Here is a 22,982-nt window from a genome sequence, read left to right as displayed (position 1 = left end):
ATAGTCTAGAATTTGCACTAGTGGAAGTATAGGTCTGCTGATGTCCCTTATGGTATTAAGTCTGTTACAGTATATATCATTTATATAAAACCTGAAATTCATTAGCCATGGCTACAGACCGGAGGCTATACGGTTCGGAGGTCCACAGATTGCGTCTGGCCATCGCACTTCTCGGTGGCAGTCATTTTTGCCTCCAGGGTCCCGCTCCACAGCTGTTGCAAATTAGCGCGTCGTCTTTCGACAGCAGGAGGTTGAGAAGATTTGGAAGGTTTAGAAAATGTTGTCATGTTCTTGGCGGCGATGTGGAACAGAGCTCCCATCACTTAATCTAACCAAAACCCCTCTCTTTACGCATTGTTGTGACACACAGGGGCAGATGTTCGCTGAGATCAAAACACCTCTCACTTCAGTCAGGTTACTCGTGTCGTTTCGAGTTCTTGTTTCGTTTTTTCCTCCTCTAATTTCCCTTAGATATAGCCCGGCTCCAGACGGGCCATGTTCTGTGTGAGTGACAAGCAGGAGGACAGTTTGTGACGAGCGGTTTAATGAGAGAGAAGGACTTGAGATCGATCAAGTCGTGCTGCTGCAGACGCGAGGCCCGGCGCCATCACATCACATCATCTCCTAACGCCTAAGTTATACTCAGTTGCGGCACGGTGTTGCGTTCCGGAAATAGCCCAATCTGCAAGCTGGCGACGCATCGCGGGGCAATGCGCTGTGAGCTGTTAGAGCGGCTATGCTATCGGATGCACAGCCAAGTATAACTCAGGCTTAAGCCCCCCACCACAACGCTCGGTGTCACCCTGTTGCCCACATCCTGCCGTGTCACAGGACAAAGGCTCAGAGAGAGAGAGAGGGAGGGAGGGAGATGGAAAGCGAGACAGGCGGACAGACAGCAGAGAGAAGGCAAATAAAGGAAGAAAGTAAGATTCACATTTTTGCAAATTGACTCTCTTTCGGATTATCGACAAGAGAGGGACATGATGAATTGCAGGGCCGCTCAAGTGATAAACGTCAACATTAGAAAATAAATCTAGCGGAAAGACGGAAGAAAAAAATCCATCTTCTGCTTTCAATATCAGCAACGGTGTGGCAGATTGGCTCGCACGCACGCATGTGCGCGCACACACACACACACACACCCACACCAAATGTATTCATGAAGGATTAAGCACCTGCTGGTAAGAAGCATCAAGAAGTTTCTTTCTCTTGCCGCTATAAGAAAGAAAAAAGCAAACTGAAGAAAGGCAGGGATCAGAACGAAATGCAAAGCTCCCTCCACAGATGCAGTTGGAAATGCGAGCCTGAGTATACCTGGGCATTTTACCGAGCTAGAGTTTGTATTTATTTAATCTGTCTCCGTACTGACTCCCGCCACACGACAAAAAAGCGCCATTGGCGGTGAAACAAAAAAGGGAGAATATCTCAGGTTTATATATGAAGCTGAGATCATCAGAAAACCAAGCTACGGGGATGAAAGATATTTCCCCCCCACTCTGCGGCTCCGTGGAATTATTATAAGCTCTGAATCATCGCGGGTTGTGGAGTGTATCTCGGGGATCTTATTGATCCCCCCCCCCCCTCCCCCCACCCGCAAACATTTCTGAACAGGCAGCTGGGGGGGGGGGGGGGGGGGGGGTGGGCTTGTTGGGGATGTGTGACAGCCGAGTCTTCCATCCTCGTCGTCTCTTATTCTGCTCTCGGCCATTTCCTGCTCGGCTTCTCTTTTGTGCAAAAGACACATTTTCCTATTTTTAGACCTGATCTCCGGTTTGTCCGAGGCTGTCGCTCTGCCCTGCCCGCATTTCCTGTCAGGCTGAGACCGTCTCTGCAGAGGTCACTGCCCTCCCCGATAGACTCCGGCCTGATTGGGCGCCCGAGTCAGCCAATAGGGTCACGACCCGGTTATCCAGAATGTAGACTCCCGTGTTGGTCGTAATGTCTAGGTGTGTGTATGTGTGTGTGTGTGTGTGCGTGTGTGTGTGTGTGTGTGTGTGTGTGTGTGTGTGTGTGTGTGTGTGTGTGTGTGTGCGCGCGCGCGCACGCCCCCGTGTGCAGTGTTGCCAGATTCTGTGAGAGAAACAAGGAACCAGGTCTAGGAAAACAAGCCCAAAAGAACGACTATGGGCCACATGAGCACTTTAACATATACATCAGCTATTTGAAAATAGCAGACGCGTTCGCGTGCGCTTGTAGATCTGCTATTTTCAAATAAACTCTTGGGGAGAAATTATAATAAGCAGACCTGGCAACACTGCCCGTGTGTGTGTGTGTGTGTGTGTGTGTGTGTGTGTGTGTGTGTGTGTGTGTTTGTGTGTGTGTGTGTGTGTGTAGTACACGCACATGCGTGTGTCGTCTTGCTCATATTACCAGCGCTGGGCAGGTTCTATAGGCAGAAGAACTGCTGACTTTCAGGGAAAGCGACGCCATTTTGTCCAGTCCTTATACTTCAAAAAGGGCCTTCTTATGCAACTCAGGCGTGTGCACACCAATGCGTGCACATGTTCATGTCAGACGCGCCCCGATGCGAGTGCATCATGGTAACCGTGAGTCAGCACAAAGATGGCACATGTTAAGATGCAAGACGAAGTAAATGGCGCTTTTGAACTTAAGTAAAAGTAATACCACAATATTATACCACAAACTATGATACTCTGTAACAAGTAAAAGGCCTGTATTAAAACTGTACTTAAATAAAAGTACAAAAGTATTGCCATAAAAAATACTTACAGCACTAAAGTAAAAGTACTCAAATGTTTCATCATGTTTCAATGTTATTTTTTTTAATGTTTTTATAACTAATATAAAACAGAGCTTAATTGGTTGATACATGTTTTGAAATAAGGATTTAAATCCACAAAGTAACTTGTAACCAGGGGTGCAATGGTCACAGGACGTGCATGAACCTATTTGACCAGGAGCACGCGCAGGCACACGCATAGATTTAAAACTACTTTAAATTCACACCTTAAAAAAGTTTTCAAAGGCTCCCGACTCACACCTAGCGAATTAACACAGGAATAAGCCTAGATGCATATCAAGTGTCCATTGTGTGATCTGTAGTGTAGGTGTTAAGCGCCGTGCGCGTCACGTCATTCAAATACAGTGCAACCACGTTCCAATAGGCTCTATGCACAGCAGCCATTTTGGAGAAAAATTGGGCCTCTTCTTACTTCCTTCACAGGTGTTACCAATGATACTAATGAAGGCTCTGCTCCATTCTGGTCAAACAGAGTCAGGGTGCTGATATTGTGCATGTTGGCTCACTAGAAACACTAGTGGGTCTCAAGGAACTAGTGGTTCCTTGAGAGGGTGTAACTCTGAGAGTGTACAAATGGAACCAAATGGACCCTCCCGGGTCCATTTGGTTCCATTTGTACACTCTCAGAGTTATGGGGGTCCTTGAAATTAAAAAGTTTGAGAACCACTGTGCTACACTAAATGGAACAGAGCCTTCATTAGTGTCATTGGTAACACCTGTGAAGGAAGCGAGGAAGGGGCCCAATTTCTGTCCAATATGGCTGCTGTGCATAGAGCCTATTCAGCATTGCAACACTGCTTGTAACCAAAGTTTTCAAATAATTGCAGTGGAGTAAAAAAGCGCAATATTATCTACCTCAGATGTAGTGCAGCAGAAGTTATAAAATTGACGTTTAAAAATAGACTGTGCTCAAAACTGTGCCTAAGTGCAGCATTCTTGAGTAAATGTCCTTTAGTTACTTTACACCACTGGGATACTGCGTATAAGTGAATAGAAACATGAAGCTGAGAGGAGCACGTGGTTAATTCATTCTCCACTGAATCATTCATGTGCTGTTATAACATGGCCGAGGAGGAGGAGGAGCATGAGGCTGGCATGACTTCATCTCAGCCCCAGTGGTGTATGTAGTCTAGTTCTTTTTGTGCTGAAGACACACTGTGATTACTCCCTCCCATGCGCGTGCACACGTACGCGCACCCCCCCCCAACCCCCCACCGATTGAAATAACCTCTTAAATATGTAGGCCTATTAATTATTAATCCTCAATATATGTATATGTATCGAATTTTATTCTCTTTACTTGCATAATGGGCATACTTTATAGTGTTGTACCGTCTGTACGGTACAAAATAATTATCCATTTACCGCGCAAGCTCTGTAAATTTAGTTCATTCAGTTAAATCCGTCAGCTACTTGCGTCTTATCCGAGCGTTCGTATGTCCTTGGGCTGCTTCAGAGAATCTGAAAGCTATATGAATCCTCCTTTAAAAGTAGCCTTACAGTACTTAACCCGTTAAGACCCGAGATACGATTCTACACATGTCTTCTAAATCCTATTAAACAGTTTTCTAAAACACTTACGTTGCCAAAATATCAGTGGTGCTCACGCCTTATAATGTCAAGGACCCCCAAAAAAAATGTATTTAGCCGCGGACTCCCATCCCATCTGAAAATATTTTGTTCCAGGGACCCCTGCAGAAGCCAAGATTTGAGTAAAAAAAGTTGCTTTCAAAATAATATATATTCAAAGATTTGCACAAATGTTGACGATTTTTCAAAAATAGCAGATCTACAAGCTCGTAGCTTATATATTTTTGAATAGTATAAAGTGGTTTTAAGTGGTTACAGTGGTTACAGGTGACTGATATGCAGCCAGGGTCATTCCGATGGAAGTGGATGACACAGATGTCCATATTGTGATAGTGTGGCTCGCAGTGTTATTAAACCGTTCACTCCTCCGTTGTTTTATTTAGGGTTATTTTTGTCTTGATTCGCTCGCACTTGCATTGCCCTGACCTACATGTACTTCCCTGGCCGTTTTCCAGAAGGCATCTCTGCATGGACAGCAATTACTGTAGAGCCATTTGGAGCAGAGAAACACCCAGTGACTCATTACATATGCTTTTCCCCTCTATTTTGTTTTATTTTTTTGCATGGGAAAAGGCTCCAAGGGGCCCTCCTCCTCCTCTCTGGTACCAACACTATACCACTTGAGGGATTGCACAAGGCAGATGGCAATCTAATTATAACACTGCTGGCAGGGACCAGAGCATAAAACTTACAACTTTAGCAAATGGCAAATAATGTGTTTAGTTTTAGTTAACAAGTGTGCATAGTACATAAAGTACCGAAAGACTGAATGCAGTTATGTCTTTTTCTAATTCTTCAGTGTGTTGCAAATCTCCTATGGTATGAATAAGCCAACACGCACTGGCGGGGACGAATGGCCACAGTAACAAGGCCAACATAGTCAGCAGTGGTGGAAAAGTACTGTACTTAAGTACAATGTTGAGGTATTTTTACTTTACTGGAGTAGTTCCAATGTTGTGTACTTTTACTTCTACTCCACTACATCTCAGAGGCAAATGCTATACTTTTACTCCACTACAATTATTTGAAAACTTTAGTTACCAGTTACTTTGGAGATTTTGATTATTATTACAGAACATTTATCCACTTTAGCCCTAAATACATGTTGGCCATTTGAAAATAGCAGATCTACAAGCTCACAATGCGTCGCATCGCGACGCATTGGGAGCTTGTAGATCTGCTATTTTCAAAAGATTTGTATCCAAACTTGTGAAGTAAATTTTGAATTCCGGACTTCTACATCGCAGTATTGATACTTTTACTTAAGTAAGGAATGTGAGTACTTCTCCCCACCACTGATAGTCAGTCAGTTTGCATGTGAACGCCCCTGCAAAGGACTTATATTATACCAACCTGTCCATTCCAGAGAGTTGCCTTGTGGACACATATTATGTGTCTGTTGGCTTTGAGGCATGTGTACGTTTGACCTTCTCTCGGTGATAACGTTTAGCATCATTTGCCTCGGTCAGGCGTGCTACGGTCCTAGCGCTGACATTTTGACATGAACATGACATTTTGGGGAAGAAAAAAAAAAAGGTCCGATACACGATGTTCATTGTTATGCCATAATCTGGTTCTGTGTCAACACCTTCGCTGACTTTGACAAGGTGGGACCATCTGTCCCTAACCTTGCACAGCCTCCTCCTCCTGGTGAAAACACCTCAACCCAACCCCACCCCCCCCCACACACACACACACTGCCACCCCCCATCTCTGCTACTATAAACGTTATCCCAGACCTGCCTCGGCGGTGCACGCACGCACTGACACATAGACAACCGGAAAGGAAAGCTAAAGAGGAGACAGAGAGAGAGAGAGAATGAGAAAGAAAGGGAAACAGAGATGGGGGGGGGGTGCTCACATCTTTCACTAAGTAAAAGTATCAATACTGCAATTTCGAAAAAACTCCGTCACAAGTTAAAGTCCGGAATTCAAAATGTACTTGAGTAAAAGTACACAAGTATTGGTTTCAAAATGTACCTAAAGTAGAATGTACTCATTATATAGGGCTGAAGTGGGTATATTGAATGTTCTGTAAAAGTAACTAAAGTTTTCAAATAATTGTAGTGGAGTAAAAGTACAATATTTGCCTCTGAGATAGAAGTGGAGTTGAAGTAAAAGTACAGAAAATTGGAAATACTACCAGTTAAGTAAAAAAAATACCTCAAAATTGTACTTAAGTACTTGAGTACATGTACAGTACTTACTGTAATTACTTAGTTAGGACAGGAGGGAGAGGGAGTACCACCATAAGAGAGAGAGAGGGGGACAGAGGGAGAAAATACAGGCTAGGAGATAAAACAGAGACACAGATCAGGCAGTGGAAGAGAGGCAGAGAGGAGGGACACGGAAAAACACAGGCGTGGAGATAAAGCGGGACAAAAGAGCAGGCAGTGAAAGAGAGAGAGAGAGAGAGAGGGATAGGGGGAAAAAAGCCAGCACGGAGTGTCTAATCTCCCTTCAGGGGCGCCGGTGGACGGATGCCTTCCATGACAGATAAACTCATCCGACAGCAGGCCCTGTCTGGCAGGCACCTACTGCGCCCAAACCGGCCCCACAGTCTCCACAGCAGCTGGCCAAAAGCAAGGAGGCAGCTCCCGAGTTTTCATATGGCTCCGGTGTGGAAGGAGATATAGGGCCCCCCAGGTGTGCGTGCCTGTGTGTGTGTGTGTGTGTGTGTGTGTGTGTGTGTGTGTGTGTGTGTGTGTGTGTGTGTGTGTGTGTGTGCCTGTGCGTGCGTGCGTGTGCGTGCCTGTGTGTGTGTGTGTGTGTGTGTGTGTGTGTGTGTGTGTGTGTGTGTGTGTGTGTGTGTGTGTGTGTGCGTGTGTGTGTGTAAATGTGTGTGCGTGTGTGTGTGTGTGTGTGTGTGTGTGTGTATAAATGTGGGTGTGTGTGTGTCTGTGTCTGTGCGTGTCTGCGTGCGTGCGTAAATGTGTGTGTGTGTGTGTGTGTGTGTGTGTGTGTGTGTGTGTGTGTGTGTGTGTGTGTGTGTGTGTGTGTGTGTGTGTGTGTGTGTGTGTAGATGTGTGTGTGTGTGTGTGTGTGTGTGTGTGTGTGTGTGTGTAGATGTGTGTAGATGTGTGTGCATGTGTGTGTGTGTAGATTGTGTGTGTGTGTGTGTGTGTGTGTGTGTGTGTGTGTGTGTGTGTGTGTGTGTGTGTGTGTGTGTGTGTGTGTGTGTGTGTGTGTGTGTGTGTGTGTGTGTGTGTGTGTGCGTGAGAGAGGGAGACATTCTCAGCTTGCTGTTTGACTACAAGGCATCTGACATGGATCCTTGCATTCTCTCGAGGCTCTCTTTGCATTAGCAGTCGCAACTACAGTAGGGGGGGCGCTAACGAGTCCGTCATTGCCGCGAAGAAACACAAACGCTGGGTGGTGGCTCATTATGCGGAGCTTATCAGCTGCTTATTAAACAAATGACCCTTTACGATGCAAAACAAGCAAAGGGTTTGTCCTAAGCAGTTCAAATATAAACACCAAAATCATTGCTTTAATTCATGGCATGCAAAAACAGGCCTTGGAGCTAATCACGAAAGCGAGTGTAACGAGGAAAAATGGGAAAGAGAATCAGTGATTACAGTATGTCTTCTCTTTAAAATGTGTGTTTTGTTCCCTCTCTGGTACGGGCTGACAGGGCTTTAAAACGCCATGTTACACTCCGGCTCGTTTTCCAGAGTAAACCGAGATCATGAATTATTTAAAGTCCAAGTCAAAGTCATTAAAAGTCACTCATGCTCCCCTGGTGGATTTGCATTAAAAAGAGACTCATTAGAGACACACAAAAAAAAGCACAAATGCTGACACTAGTAGCTGATTGGGGGTGCGAGTAGAAGCACCACCTATTTACCTGCCTGCCATTCTGACTGGATGTAAAACAAGAATCCATCGCTGCTGTGTGGGAAGCATTTACCTGGCTTCAAGTGAATGGAGGTAAAACAGGGAATAACGCGTTCTGACTCTGTCATTTGCACTAGCTGTCCATTAGATCAGATCCTAGTGCGTGGGTGGCTTTACTGGCTTATCAGCTAATAGCCCTCTACTGTAGCCAACTGATTCTTGAAGCAGTCACCTGCTACAGATGGGAAAGGCTAAGTAGTGCCTCTGGGCTTGATAAGACCTTTGGCGAGACATCTATCCAGAACGGGGAGGCTGTAATTCCTTTAACCTTTTCCTTTGAGTCACTGTTAAGTGCAAGAAGCAGAAACGTAAAGTGTCATTAGCCATCATTACTAATGGCTTATTTTCCTGTCACTGTCAGGTGGCTTTGAGCTGGCATCCATTTAAAAGCTTTTTTTTTAGCACAATTTCTAAAGAAAACTATATATAAACTGCACAGGGGGCAAATTAAAAATGCAACAAAAGTGTACATTATCTTGGATTATGTATTGCATCTCCCCTTTTTCTTCTCTCTTTTTTTCCCCCTTTCTTTTACATAAATACAGTCTAAAATGTAGAACTACATCTACCAATCCAATGACAGAAAAGAGCCAGGGATTTGTATTCCACCGGCAGCAAAGGAAACAGCTGGGCCAGATTTTAAATCATTTTATTTCTGTCTGGTTTATATTCACTGAACGCAGCTATCCAAAGTCTCATTGAGTATCTTATACTGTATGGCCTTGCATTGGGTTTTAACCCCCCCCCCCCCCCCCTCAGGATTTCTTAATGACTTTCCATTGTCTGTCAAAAAAATAATTTATAAGTTAGTGTAGCAATGTCATGACACACTGTGAAGAAACTCACGCGACGTTCACGTCAAGCTGTTTCTGTAAATAAATTGGTCAAAGCTCTGCTTTTGCATTCCCTAATAATAAATTCATTAGCACCCTGGGACTGCAGAAATGAAGACGTTGGCCGTGACTGGGAGCCAAATTAAAGAGTTACACAGCTTGGCTGGTTATCCTGCGAGATGTGAAAAACAGAATTAAAAATGCAACCTCTTTTGCTTCCAATCAGGAGGCCCACAATGACTAAGCCAGCCAAACACAATGGGGGACTTTTCCCACATTGTCTATTTCACCGCTTACTTGCTCTCTCTTTCTCTCTCTCTTCCACCATCATAATTAACTCATACTGTATACTGTAGTCACACATACACATCGTGGATATATTAAACACACGCACACAACTTACACACACGTACACGCTGGCACAGACATGCATGTAATGTACTGTACGCACCTCACACTACACAACAGACACTATAGGATATAAGCCCAGCTGTTATAATTAGTTGTGCACTGGTAAATAGCCAATCTACAAGCTCACAACCTGTTGCGTTGCGATGCGATGTGTTTTGATCATTTAGATTGGCTATGTTAGGTGTGAGACGCTGCAAGCAACCAAGCATAAATCAGGCAGCAGTGGTGGAAAAAGTACTCAAATGTTTTACTTAAGTAAAAGTATCAATACTCCGTTACAAGTAAAAGTCCGGAATAAAAAATGTACTTGAGTGAAAGTACAAAAGTATTGGTTTCAAAATGTACTTAAAGTACCAAAAGTAAAAGTACTAAAATGTTTGAAAATAGCAGATCTACAAATAGCCTAGGTATAAAATAGGTAACAAGTAGCTGCAAGGTAACTAGTAGCTAAAGTTTTCAAATAAATGTAGTGGAGTAGAAGTAAAAGTATAGACAATTTGAAATACTCCAGTAAAGTAAAAGTACCTCAAAAAATTGTACTTAGTTACTTTACACCACTGTCAGGCAGTACAGTAGAGGAATTGGTTCTGGTCGAAGGCGCCACATGAAACATAGGACGATAACACATTACAAGATAAACAGCAAATGCGCAAACAAATATCACCGAGCAAACAACAATATCAACCAGGTATAAATAAACTTTCCAGTATAGTGGTAGAATAAGTATTTCAGTTCAGCAGCAGGCTTGGGCACAGCCGTGTGGATGACTGCAGCGATATCACACACACACACGCACACACACACACACACACACACACACAGAGAGCAAACGCATCTAAAACGGCATGCGGTTGGCCTTCATTGCGGCAGAGCAGATGGTTAGTTGTGCGAGCCACATGGCCCGCACTCAGGCGATGAGGGCAACTCATTAAGAAGAGAAAGAGACGTAACTAAGTCCAGATCCTCCTCCTCTGTATTAACCTCGTTCGTCACCACATCCGTTTCTCAACCTCCCCTCGCTATTATTGCCTCCACCAGCATCCTGTTAATACGAGTCTTATCTTTTCCCGATGGCTGTGCAAACAGTTAATGGGTACGGCAATGAACAGAAGGTCACGTCTCAAATATTATTTACCACTCAAAGCCCTATTGAAAAAGATACAGAAATAGCTGATCTACGCGTGACGCATCGCAACACACGCAGTATTAGTTTGAGGTTTAATTTGGGGGGGGGGGGGGGGGGGGGGGGGGGATGCTCAAAATAGGGATGCCAGGGTGAAAGTGCTCAACATTCGATATTGACACACAGCTAACCTGCCCTGAATCCTGGCTCACAGACACACTCCATTTATATTTTCTACCATGTTTTTCCAGTATGTTGAAACATGATGCATATGTATGGCTCCACACATTCATTATACATGCTGGGAGCCAGTTGGAATGCAGCTAGGAAGCAGGGGGGGGGGGGGGGTTTGGTCCGGGAAGAGCTGGGTATAGCGAGCACAGCTCTCTCTCTCTTTTAAAATCATTTTATGGATCTCTACTGTTTGTATAATTCAATGCTATAGCCCGATGGCTTGGATTGAGCTGGAGTTCTGCAATAAGCAAACACTGAAGGGCAATTTTCGGGCAATTTGCGAACCAGTGTTGTTGGGGGCAGGTCGCAGCTGCACAGATACGTTGATGTTTACTGCACAAGTGTGAAAAATACTGTACGCCTGAATGAAGTTGTTGTTGCCTCTGCTTATATAGTGAGCCTAGAGACAACTTGAACCGGGCATGACCTCGAGGCATGACGTATATACCAAAGTCTTGTCGAAGTGGTACACATCAGCAGATCGAATTATAGGTCTTGTTGATGCTGAGGGCCGAATCACGAGCCATAACTTCTTAATACAGTTTATCCAAGCGATATAGGCGAAAAGATGGTCAACCGCAGAACGTGTCATTTTGGACTTACGATGTGGAGCATGATGTAGTCTCCCAGGCGCGGGGCGCTGTCGACGCGGACCAGGATGCCGTCCGTGATGGTGGTGCTGAAGCCCACCGCCAGCCGGTCCGTCCGCGTGCTCGGCCTCTCGTTGTTGGGCCACGTGTAGGTGATCAGGCCGCCTCCCTTACCGAAGATATAGGTGGTACCGGCTGTGAAGACAGAGAGAGGGAGGGGTAGAGGAAGAGGCATTAGTGTTGCGTTATTGGAGAGAGAACAAGACAGAGAAAGGAAGTTCTGTCAGATAACTCACGAATAGATCGAACCAATGTTATAGCCCGAATATATTGAAAGATTATAGAATGATGATATATTGTGTGGATGTAATATTTTATCTTGGCGTTCAGGCTCCGCTACATTTTTCTCCCTGCTCAGCACAATTAAGACAACAATCATTAACCTTTAAGAGCAGGGAGATAGATATATCATAAGAACCCCCCCCATGGGGAACAGACCAATAGCAGTGCCTACTGGTGGTGCTGGGGTGGTGGTGGGAGCAAACACTGCATGACAACAAACCAGAACACACAAGCGGATGGAACGCCTGATTCAAGTGAGCTTAAATACCCACCCAATTGGACAGCTGATGGCCACCTCGGAGTATGCCGTATGGATCTTGCATGACGCTGTAAACAGCCACATAGAATGAGCATGCATGTAACCTCTCGAGTGTACAGTATGCTGCCAGAACTAACTCGCAGGCTACGTATAATGGAAGACATTCATCAAATTCATAGAGGAATTTCCGTGTTCTGGCCTGGAACCATATTCTAACTAGACACTGGGGAGCATAAGGTCATTATCAAAATGACACATTTCTGACTAAATCTAAGGGACGATTCAAATTCCAATCAGCTGCTGCACCATATTGTATAAGTTCTATTTTGGGACTTTTAATGTTATTCAACCACCTCCACCTTTGGGTGGAAGTCAGGCTCCCTGAGCACCGTCTCTGACCTCTCCGGGTCTTAAATATAGCCCCCTTCCTGGGGAATAACAGCCACTATGGCCAGAAACAGATAAGTCTCCCAATCCTCATGTATAATACATGAGGACCTGCAACCAAAGAACAAAAGGCTGGCACAAGAAATGAGAGAGGGGTGAGGAATGGAGAGAAGGAGAAAAAAAGGAAAAGAAAAATCGAAGAACCTTCGTTGGGTTTAATTTGACAAAATGCGCTGCAGGAAAAAGTGGAAGACAGACCGCCTCAAGGTTTTCAGAAGGTGGCATACCCGTTTCCTGTTCCAGTTCATTCTCCAATATAGCTTTGTTTGATTGGCTCGGCAGCATGGTTTGAATCGGAAACCTGATTTATGACACCTTCACATGTGTTTCCACTTAAATCTACTGCTGAGCCAATCAAACGAATGCTACTGTATAGGAAAACAAGAAACAAGTATGCCACCTTTCTTAAAATCTTAGAACTACAGTTATGCCAGTGGTGGAAAAAGTACTCAAATTCTTTACTTAAAAAAAAAGTACCACTACTGCAATAGAAATACTCTGTTACAAGTAAAAGTCCAGAATTAAAAATTTACTTGAGTAAAAGTACAAAAGTAAAATGTTTGAAAATAGCAGATCTACAAGCTCACAACGCGTCACATTGTGAGCTTGTAAATCGGCTATTTTCAAATAGCCTATGTATGAAATAGGACTAAAGTGGTTAATGCATGTTTCACAATATCATAATTTATTTCTGAAAAGTAACTAGTTACTAAAGTTTTCAAATAATTGTAGTGGAGTAAAAGTAAATTAATTGCATTTTATAAGTAAATGTACTTAGTTACTTTCCACCACTGAGTTATTCACATTCATTATTAAAGCAATAACAAAAAAAAACTGGTAAAGTTTCTCTTGCGGTTGCAGAGTTCAACTCAAATACAACTTTAGAATATACTCCCCCGAGCCCCCGAGGTATGCATCTGAATTACAGTGTCAGAATCCTGGAGTAGCTTAGATCCCCCCCCCCCCCCCCCCCCCTCGTACGCGGTAAAGCAAACATAATGAAGAGATCAAAGGCATTAGACCTTGGGCAGATAGACTGGTGGGTACATCGATATGGGCGGGTTGGTGGAGTCCCACCGTAGCCTCAGGACACTAGAAAGCATTTGGCCCACCTCAAAGACGGATGTGGGACTTGCTAATGAAGTTCCCCGTCACTTCTTGCATCTATGTTGTATTCATTTAGTTCTTTTCTTTTCTTTTTTCGCTCGCCTCTCATTTGTGCCTTACTACCTTCCTCTCCCTGTCCTCCACTCATAAATCGCTTTAATTCATTAAGACCTGTGTCATTTTAAAGATTTATTTGGCTATTCAAAAAATAGCAGATATACAAGCTCATAGCGCGGCACCGAGTGCCGCGCTATGAGCTTGTAGATCTGCTATTTTTTGAAAAATCTTGAACATTTTGTGCAAATATTTGAATGTATATTCTACAAACAGTTTTTTGTAAAAAAAAAAAAACGTTTATGTTGCTATATCAGTGGTGCTCCAAGTTTTCCATGTCAAGGACCCCCAAAATGATATATACTTGGCCGCGGACCCCCCCCATCTCAAAATATGTTGTTCCAGGGACCCCCAAAAGCACAGATCGGAGTTAAAAATGTTCGCTTTAAAACGTATATATAATATATATTCAAAGATTTGCAAAAATGTTCAAGATTTACAAAAAATAGCAGATCTACAAGCTCGTATATTTTTGAATTAATTCAAAAAATTAGACACAGATGCGTTCCTGGTCTTAATGGGTTAATTCTCTCTCTCCCCCCTTCTCTCTTCCTCTGGAAGTCACCTGAACATCTGGTTGGTCTTGTGATAGGTGCCCAGCTGTCCCACCGGGTTTCCCTATAAAGCATCCAAACAATCTGCTCTGTGGGCCTTAACGCCCTGGAGACTGCAGCAGCATATGGACGAGAAGAGTGAGAGGACCAATAGAGAGACTATTATATGGCAGCCACACAACAACAGCCTCTATTTGAGCCCGCCAGCCGCGCCGACAGGTATGCATGTTGGCCGTTTCCCCGTCTTGGCAACGCAATGCACTAATAAATACGCCTTTACAGCGTCGGCGCTGGAGGAGGCTATAGCTTTCTGTAAGAGGGTCGGTCTGAATGTCTGTCTCTGTTATCAGTGGTGGAAAGTAGCTAAGTACATTTACTCAAGTACTGTACTGTTTTACTTTATTGGAGTATTTCCAATGTTTAATACTTTTACTTCTACACCACTACATCTCAGAGGCAAATATTGTACTTTTACTCCACTATAATTATTTGAAAACTTTAGTTTAATATTAGTTACTTTGCAGATATAAATTTAGCCCTGTTTTATATATACAGTAGGCTATTTGAAAATAGACAATCTACAAGCTCACAACGCGTCGCGATGCCAGGCATTGTGAGCTTGTAGATCTGCTATTTTCATAAATGAATATATTATATATAAAAATATATAAATAAATAAGTAAATAAATAAGTTACAGGAGTTCTTACTGTATGGTGTGTGTGATATGAAATGTGAGCTTACCATAATCACAGTAATCCTTCATCATATTCCATCATATTCAAGGGCTTTTGCAGAGAAATGAGACTGAGACTCCAGTCACTTTCAAATTAGAGCACTGCAGAGGGCAGGTGTGTGTGTGTCTGGGTCCAGCTGACACTTGTTTACACTCGTTAATGTTATAGGCGTCAAAGCAATTATGCTTCTGCACTGTCAAATAGGCCAACACCTAATCTAAGATTAGTGGGACTCATTCAAATGGCAACCACTCACTTTATTGAAAACCTAACAACATCACTGTATTATATTAGATTTATTAGATATTATATTGATATTATAGCTATTTTATTTGATTAGATATGTGATGTTGTTACCTGACAATTAGTTGACTTTTGGTGAAAAAGCCTGCAAATATCGGTATCGGTTGATATCGGTATCGGAAATTAGGAGTTGGACAATATCGGTATATCAGTTATCGGTAAAAAAGTCAATATCGAACATCCCTAATTGTGGTCCTATGTATTCAATTCATCAACAATTCATCCATTTTCATTCATTCATTTTTACGTATTTTTATACAACCCGATTTAACCGTGGGGAAACTGCTCCACCGATAAAGCAGACAACTCTATCCATGCCACCCATAAATCTGCAAACCAGCCACTTATAAATAATACAAACACAAAAAGGCATCATGTAAGTAATCACCATTCAGCCAATATCCGGCCCTCACACGGACTCACACAACACAGTTCAATAAATCATATTCACACCCCGGGGGGGGTTTCCTTTCACCACCCACCCACCCCGCCATGAGCGTGAAAGTATAAGATCAAAATGGCCACCGTGTGAGTATGGTCAATGTCTGTGCCTCTCCAATGTCTCCATGACAATGCCATCGATTTAAGCTCTTCTGTCCAGTACAGTACGTCGTGTATCGCCCCGCCTCACACAACACAGCATCTCTACTCTCTCCCTGCATGGTGGTGGTGGTAGTGGTGGTGGGGGTGTTTGAGAGCAAAGCCCACATTAGAGGCAGACAGCGGGTATAGCAGGGTGCAGCGAGGTCATGCCAGATCTATTGCCCCACTAGCTGTCTTATATTCGCCATGAAAAGTTTTCTCCTCGCCAAAAGACCTCAGGCAGACGTAAGATCAGTTTCCCCAGCAAACAAGTTAACTCACAGGCTATCTTATCTAACAAACACACAGTCATCTTTTTTCGGGGGGGGGGGGGGGGGCTGGGGTGTCTCTGTGTGTGTGTGTGTGTGTGTGTGTGTGTGTGTGTGTGTGTGTGTGTGTGTGTGTGTGTGTGTGTGTGTGTGTGTGTGTGTGAGAGAGAGAGAGAGGGGGGGGGGAATAGGGTGACGAGCAGCAAAGCTACAAGCACCCTGGGGAGCCAATTATCACATTGAGGAGATTTACTTAGTGCATGTAAGAATACAGTGTTCTGTTTCTAACACACACAGGCAATGTGTTGAGCGTACACACAGTAAAATACGTGGTGTTCATTTTACTCCGGTGGGTGTACAAATGTAGCCGAAATGAAACTGTAAGTTAATTTGACACTGAGGATTTTATAGTGTACAGGCGAGCGCAGACTGAAGAATAGTGCACAGTCTGTACACATGAAAGACCCCACAGACGCAACTTTACATGCCCACACACGCACGCATGTATGCACAAATACACGCACACAACACACACACACACACACACACACACACACACACTCACTCTCATCATGACACATTTTCACATGCAATCACGCAATGCATGTGTTTCCCTCCATGGAGATAGACTTGACAGAGAGAACCTGCGATAATAGAAATGTATCGCATTTCCCTAACAACCTGCTGAGCACAGGCAGCAAGGAACCAGACTGCACACACACACACACACACACACACACACACACACACACACACACACACACACACACACACACACACACACACACACACACACACTCCATTCCCCCACATAGAGAGAGAAAGGACGCCTGCTGCATAATTCATATCGTCACTGTCGGGTATAGAAACCTTGTATCTATATGGATGAAACGTGGGTTATAGGTCTGTCTGGTGGGTTTTATATTTATCCAATGAAAATGCATTAAACAAGAGCTCGCGAGTCGCAACCAAACAACTACATTGTATCCATTTAGAATGCATGTTCTCTTTTTTCTTTCCATTTCCTGAAAAGTTGAGGTTTTTGGACATACAAGTGTTCCGCCCGGCAACAGCGATATGCTCACTGCATCCGCACAAACAAACACAAAACTAATGATGGAAAGGCTATATCTAACGAACAGACAGTGAGAGAGAGAGACAACTTGGTGGATGGATATAGCAGCAACGAACGGAGCAAAATGGAGGAGCTTCATACCAGAGCTTGTGGAGCGTAACAGCGAGCGTTGTTACACTGAGTATAATACAGAGCAAAGGGGGCTTTGTCCTGCCCAGTCAAGCCTGAATACATGCAGGCCTCGCATAATTGAATTTTCTGCTGTTTTATTAGGGGACTAATTAGATGAAAAGGGGTGGGGGGGGGGGTATTTTATCAAGATTATTTGGCGTCTGTTGGCATACGTACTGCAGTAGTCAGTGGTGGAAGAAGTACTCAGACATTTTACTCAAGTAAAAGTAGCAATACCACAATATAAAAATGCTCTGTTATGAGTAAAATGCCTGTGTTCAAAATGTTACTTGTATGTACTTAAGTACATGTACTTAGTTACTTTCCACCACTGGCAACACTTTACTGTTATCTTCAAATCTCTCTTCTCTGCATCCTCGTATTTGCTCTGAAATCACCCATAGTTTTCAAAGGCTTTCCCCCCCCTCCATTAGGTATTAGCAGAATGTAAATTAGAAGGTATTTTAAGGAAAATAGGAATACGGCCTGCCACTGTTTTGCATGCAGCTACAGTAGAGATCACATTACTGCGAAATAATCACCTAATAACTTTGACAGAAACTTTTCAAAAGGCACGTCGAAAGCAGAGTGTACAAAGTGCAATAACAGTCATGAGAAGAAGACAATCAAATGTGTCGTTCGGTTTTCCGGAAAATAATTTGCCTTTGTCGAACCGCCACAGAGGAGAGAACTGTGAAATCATCTGAAAGGTGATTTTCTTTTCCTTCTCTTTATCAACACCTTCCCTCGCTCTTCTCTTGCTTGGCGACAGTCCACTAATGATTCTTCTGCAAAGCCTCACACAGTGACCTTGCGCAAATAAGATTCTCACCCAGGCAATCAGCTAACAGCAATCCACATATATTTTTGTGTTACTTAAAGCAGGGTTATGGAATAACCTGTATCTCCCTCTGTTGTAATTATCAGAGGATTTGTTTTGTCCTTTGCATTGTATAGGGACAAACAAACGAGCAATAACCTGAAAGCAATAACGCCATTTTACGTGCGACGTACAGAGCTGAAATGAAATGTCAAACTACGATACAACATGCATGTTGCCTTTAACACGCATGGCAGTATTATTTTCACAGTTATGAACTCCCTGGGTAAAAAAAAAAACATAAAACCTAACTAACTGCGGGGAAAATATCAAAGGAATCAAATCTACAAACAGATTACAGTACAAGATGTTGTTTTTTTTTCTGGATCAGAGGGGGCTTTCATCACTATCTCTGAATAATATAATCTTGTCATAGCCAGTGGGTATTGGAGACGAGCCATTTGAAATCTAATTGTAACACATTGGGCCACCATTGATTTGGGAGTTAACGGAAGGGAGATGGCAAACCCTTAGAAAAATCTGGACTACTGCCTGTTTAGTGGAAAGGTAAAAATAAATGAAGAGACAAAAGTATTATTTTTAGATGTACTATGTGTGTCACTCGTGTCATCTTCTGACCAGATACCCAATAACCAACAACTTGCAAATATCCACTTAAACCCTCTATGCTTAGTAAACAAATACCCAGTTTAGACAAAACAGCAAAATAAAACATCAGATGAGCCTTCCGTTTAGACGGCAGCGGCATTTTCGGGGGTTGAAACCGCGACAAAGTGAAACCCCCTTCCAGAGTGGAAATCTTTGAAAACGCTCCGCCTCGCGTCTCCGTGTAAACACGCAATACGGGGGAAACCGCAAAACGTGTGGCATCATGGCTCACGCCGCGTATGCTATTGCATCGTAAATGTGTGTGTGTGTTAAATGTGTGTGTCGGAGCCGCGAGTGGGCGGGGGCCGGGGGGAGGGGTCGAGAACGCTAACTGTACGAGCAAAACGAGGCACTCTGTAAACAAACAGCTGTGATAGGAAGTAGAACAGAAGTGGTTCTATACGCATAGTGACTGGCCTATCTGGCAACGCGTCTCACCGCCACCAAGCCACCTGGCGTGCACACTACAGCGTTTTCAATCACTGTCGCGTCTCCGTGTAGACGCAGGATAGTCGTTTTCTGTTCTGATTGTTACCGCTTAAACGTGGCCTTAGTTGACCGGGCTTGGATTTGTACTTTTCCCCCCTCGGGACCAAACATCTCCGCTAAATATAGCCGATCTACAAGATCACAACGCATTGCAACACACGACACGTTGTGAGCTTGCAGATCGCCTATTTTCGGAGTTTAAGTTCCCCTCAAATTAGGGATAATATAGGATTCAAGTGGATATCCATTAAAAACTTTGTCAGCACTTGATCACCATATTCTGTCAGAAAAAAAACAAAAAACTAAAAAGCTCCTCAAATGAGTCATTAATGAGTAAACGCTGTGCTCTAAAGGCACACATTAAAGGCATGTTGCTAAGAAATTATCTCACAGGAGGGGAGAGAGAAGAGACATGAATGACTGATGCTTTTGAAATTAAGGCATGCTCGTACAGCATGCTGCTGGAAATGCACTGCTGCATTTTCCCTGTGTTGTTGTTGTTGTGAATCATTGCCTCTGCAGTGCGTCTCTGTTTAGAGATTCCAAACACCCGGGTCAAGGCCTCGGCCTCCATGAGACCCATGGGGCCCCCAGGGGGCCCATGAGAGCAGATAGCAGGTCAGGACACCTGTCTGAGGGACAGAGCTGTATACCTTTCCTATACAATATAGCCTCCAGCAATGCCACCGCCAAGGAAAAGAGGAGGAACAGGGGACAACAGCAAAATATATAAAAAAATATATATAAAAAGAATTATGTGTATCTCTCAACGTGGCACTGAGTGCTATGAGCTTGTAGATCTGCTATTTTTGAAAAATCATGAAAATGTGTGTAAATCTTTGAATATATATATTTTTAAAGCGAACATTTGTAAAATATTTAGTTCCAGGCCCAGAAGCAAATATTTAAGTTATAATACAGTACATATTCAAAGATTTGCATTGCAACATATGAACAATATAAAGAATGATGCATACATATCAAGTCTGGTTTAGTCCATAATCCTTACAGTAGATTCCATAGGGGAGAAAATAGTCAAACTCACCACTTGGTATAAAGTCTGTCTTTCATGCAGTTGTACGGTACAATTATAGGACCATACCGTTGTAAAATAAATGAATACGCTTTATTGTAGGGATGTCCGATATTATCGGCCTCCCGATATTATCGGCCTCCCAATATTATCGGGCCGATATTAGCATAAAAATCAATATCAGGAAATATCGGTATCGTTTAAAAAATATATGTTTTTTTAATAAGTTACAGGAGTTCTTACTGTATGGTGTGTGTGTGGTATGAAATGTGAGCTTACCATAATCACAGTAATCCTTAATCATATTCCATCATATTCAAGGGCTTTTGCAGAGAAATGAGACTTCCAATCACTTTCAAATTAGAGCACTGCAGCGGGCAGGTGTGTGTGTGTCTGGGTCCAGTTGACGCTCGTTGACACTCGTTAATGTTATAGGCATCACAGCAATTATGCTTCTGCACTGTCAAATAGGCCAACACCTAATCTAAGATTAGTGGGACTCATTCAAATGGCAACCAGTGAGTCCCGGGACTCACTTTATTGAAAATCTACAGTAACAACATCACAGTATTATATTAGATTTATTAGATATTATATTGATATTATAGCTATTCTATTCTATTATGTGATGTTGTTACCTGACAATTAGTTGACTTATGGTGAAAAAGCCAGCATATATCGGTATTGATTGATTGATTGATTGAATATTTTATTAGGCAAAAAATGTAAAACAACACATTTACATTTAAAATACTTTGTCTAACAGGTCCGTTCATAAAAGTCCTTGCAGACTTGTTTCCAATGAGGGCCTTGGTATTCAATTCATAGACATATATAGTGGCATCACAGTTCGAATATCATTACACAAAGGAAATAAAAAAAAACAGTAAGAATATATATATATCTATATATCCATATATATATCTATACACATATATATATATATACATACATATATACATACATATAATTATTGGTATTGGTTGATATCGTATCGGAAATTGGGAGTTGGACAATATCGGTATATCGGTTATCGGTAAAAAAGTCAATATCGAACATCCCTACTTTATGGTCAATCTGAGCAAGTGATACCTTGTAGATCCAATCACTTTCCTAAAGCAAAAAGATGCCAACAGTTCCTGCACGCAGTCACCCCCCCACCCCCAGCAACATTTGTACTAAACCATACAAAGGTTGAACATAGTAATATAGAGCATGTGCAGGGACAGTAACAGATATTTTTACCCCATTATAAAACTGTTGACTCAGACTATGACTCAGCTCTAGCCTCCACGTCTAACCCCGCCATGAAACAAGACAAACTTGACCCAGAAAAAAAAACTATAAAACTATTGAGTTCATTAAACTTTTAACATCATAAAAAATAAGTCAATAAAAGTGGGAAGATGTTATTCACATCACTCCCCACGAGTGCACAAACAGCTATTGGACAGGACACAGCAGGGCCTCTGCCATGGTGCATGTCTGCTATAATTGGGTGTTTGGATTTATTTGGGCAGGGCACTACGCTGGGATGCAAACCTCTGTTTAATGGGTGTCTGGGTGAAGTGCTCGTAGAGACTGGTACAGCATGCCCAGTGACAACGGCTGCTGGGAGGCACTGGTCAAATGTTCCAGAGGGGATGCTGGCTAATTGTGGAGTGGACTGGGGGTCCAATAAGGACATTAATGACCGATTATATGACACCCGTAGTGAGTCAGCGTGTGTGTGTGTGTGTGTGTGTGTGTGTGTGTGTGTGTGTGTGTGTGTGTGTGTGTGTGTGTGCGCACGCGCGTGCGTGCGTGCAAGCTTCCAAACACCATTTTTAAAAAGACGGAATGCCAAGTCACCTATTCCATGCAAGGCACAGAACTATAGCTGGTATTGGCAAATAAACTAGACAAACAAAAGCGCACGCACGCACACACGCACGCAAGAAACCGCACGCACGCACGCACACACCTCCACTCTCCACTTTTATGTATCTCCCCTCGTTATCTCTTGGGTTTTCCGCAGTGCTGGACCCCTGGGGGGATTGAAAAAAAGAAGACAAACACAGTTTGATGTGGCTGAATATTCTGCCCGAGAAGAAAAACTTACAAAAATAAAATAAAAATATACACGTATACGCGGTAGGCTATATAGCCTGAAAGTGAGGCGGAAAACGTAATTGCCTCCTCAGTCACGTTCAATAGAGCTCCATCAGAGCAATTCTTTTTTTCCCCTGCCATGTTTAATACATGTGAAATTATTAGGGCTCCCGTCCTTCACACAAACCACAATAAAGATTCCTTGACGCAGGAATCGAATTGTGGGGACACTGAAGTGTGTAATCACCGGGATTTATCTCCATTTCACAACCTCTTATCATTTCATAATTCATATTTCCAACTGTTACCCCTCTCCTCCGGGGGCGAGAGAAGACTCACACACTAGTGATTGAATGTTCTCTGTCTCTCTCTCTCTCTCCCCCCACCCTCCCCTTTCCTTGATCTAAGCACCAGAAGCAAGTTACCCCAAAAGATGGGGAAAAATAGATGCAATTACAATGTGCATGTCCAGTACATATGTTC

The 22,982-nt window shown here is 43.1% G+C and overlaps 1 protein-coding gene across 1 annotated transcript in view; it reads right to left on the bottom strand.

Moving 5' to 3' along the window:
- Positions 1–22,982, bottom strand: part of nrxn3b (neurexin 3b) — a gene marked incomplete at its 5' end in the record, with an annotated part of 438,909 nt that overhangs the window by 86,382 nt on the left and 329,545 nt on the right. The window contains 1 exon segment of the mRNA XM_084082398.1: positions 11,453–11,634. Coding sequence (XP_083938524.1) covers positions 11,453–11,634 — 182 coding nt within the window.

The sequence above is a fragment of the Gymnoscopelus microlampas genome, assembly GCF_963454915.1.
Source record: "Gymnoscopelus microlampas genome assembly, chromosome: 16".
Taxonomy (NCBI): domain Eukaryota; kingdom Metazoa; phylum Chordata; class Actinopteri; order Myctophiformes; family Myctophidae; genus Gymnoscopelus; species Gymnoscopelus microlampas.
Note: the sequence above shows the minus strand (reverse complement) of the source record. Positions and strands in the feature narration are given on the sequence as shown.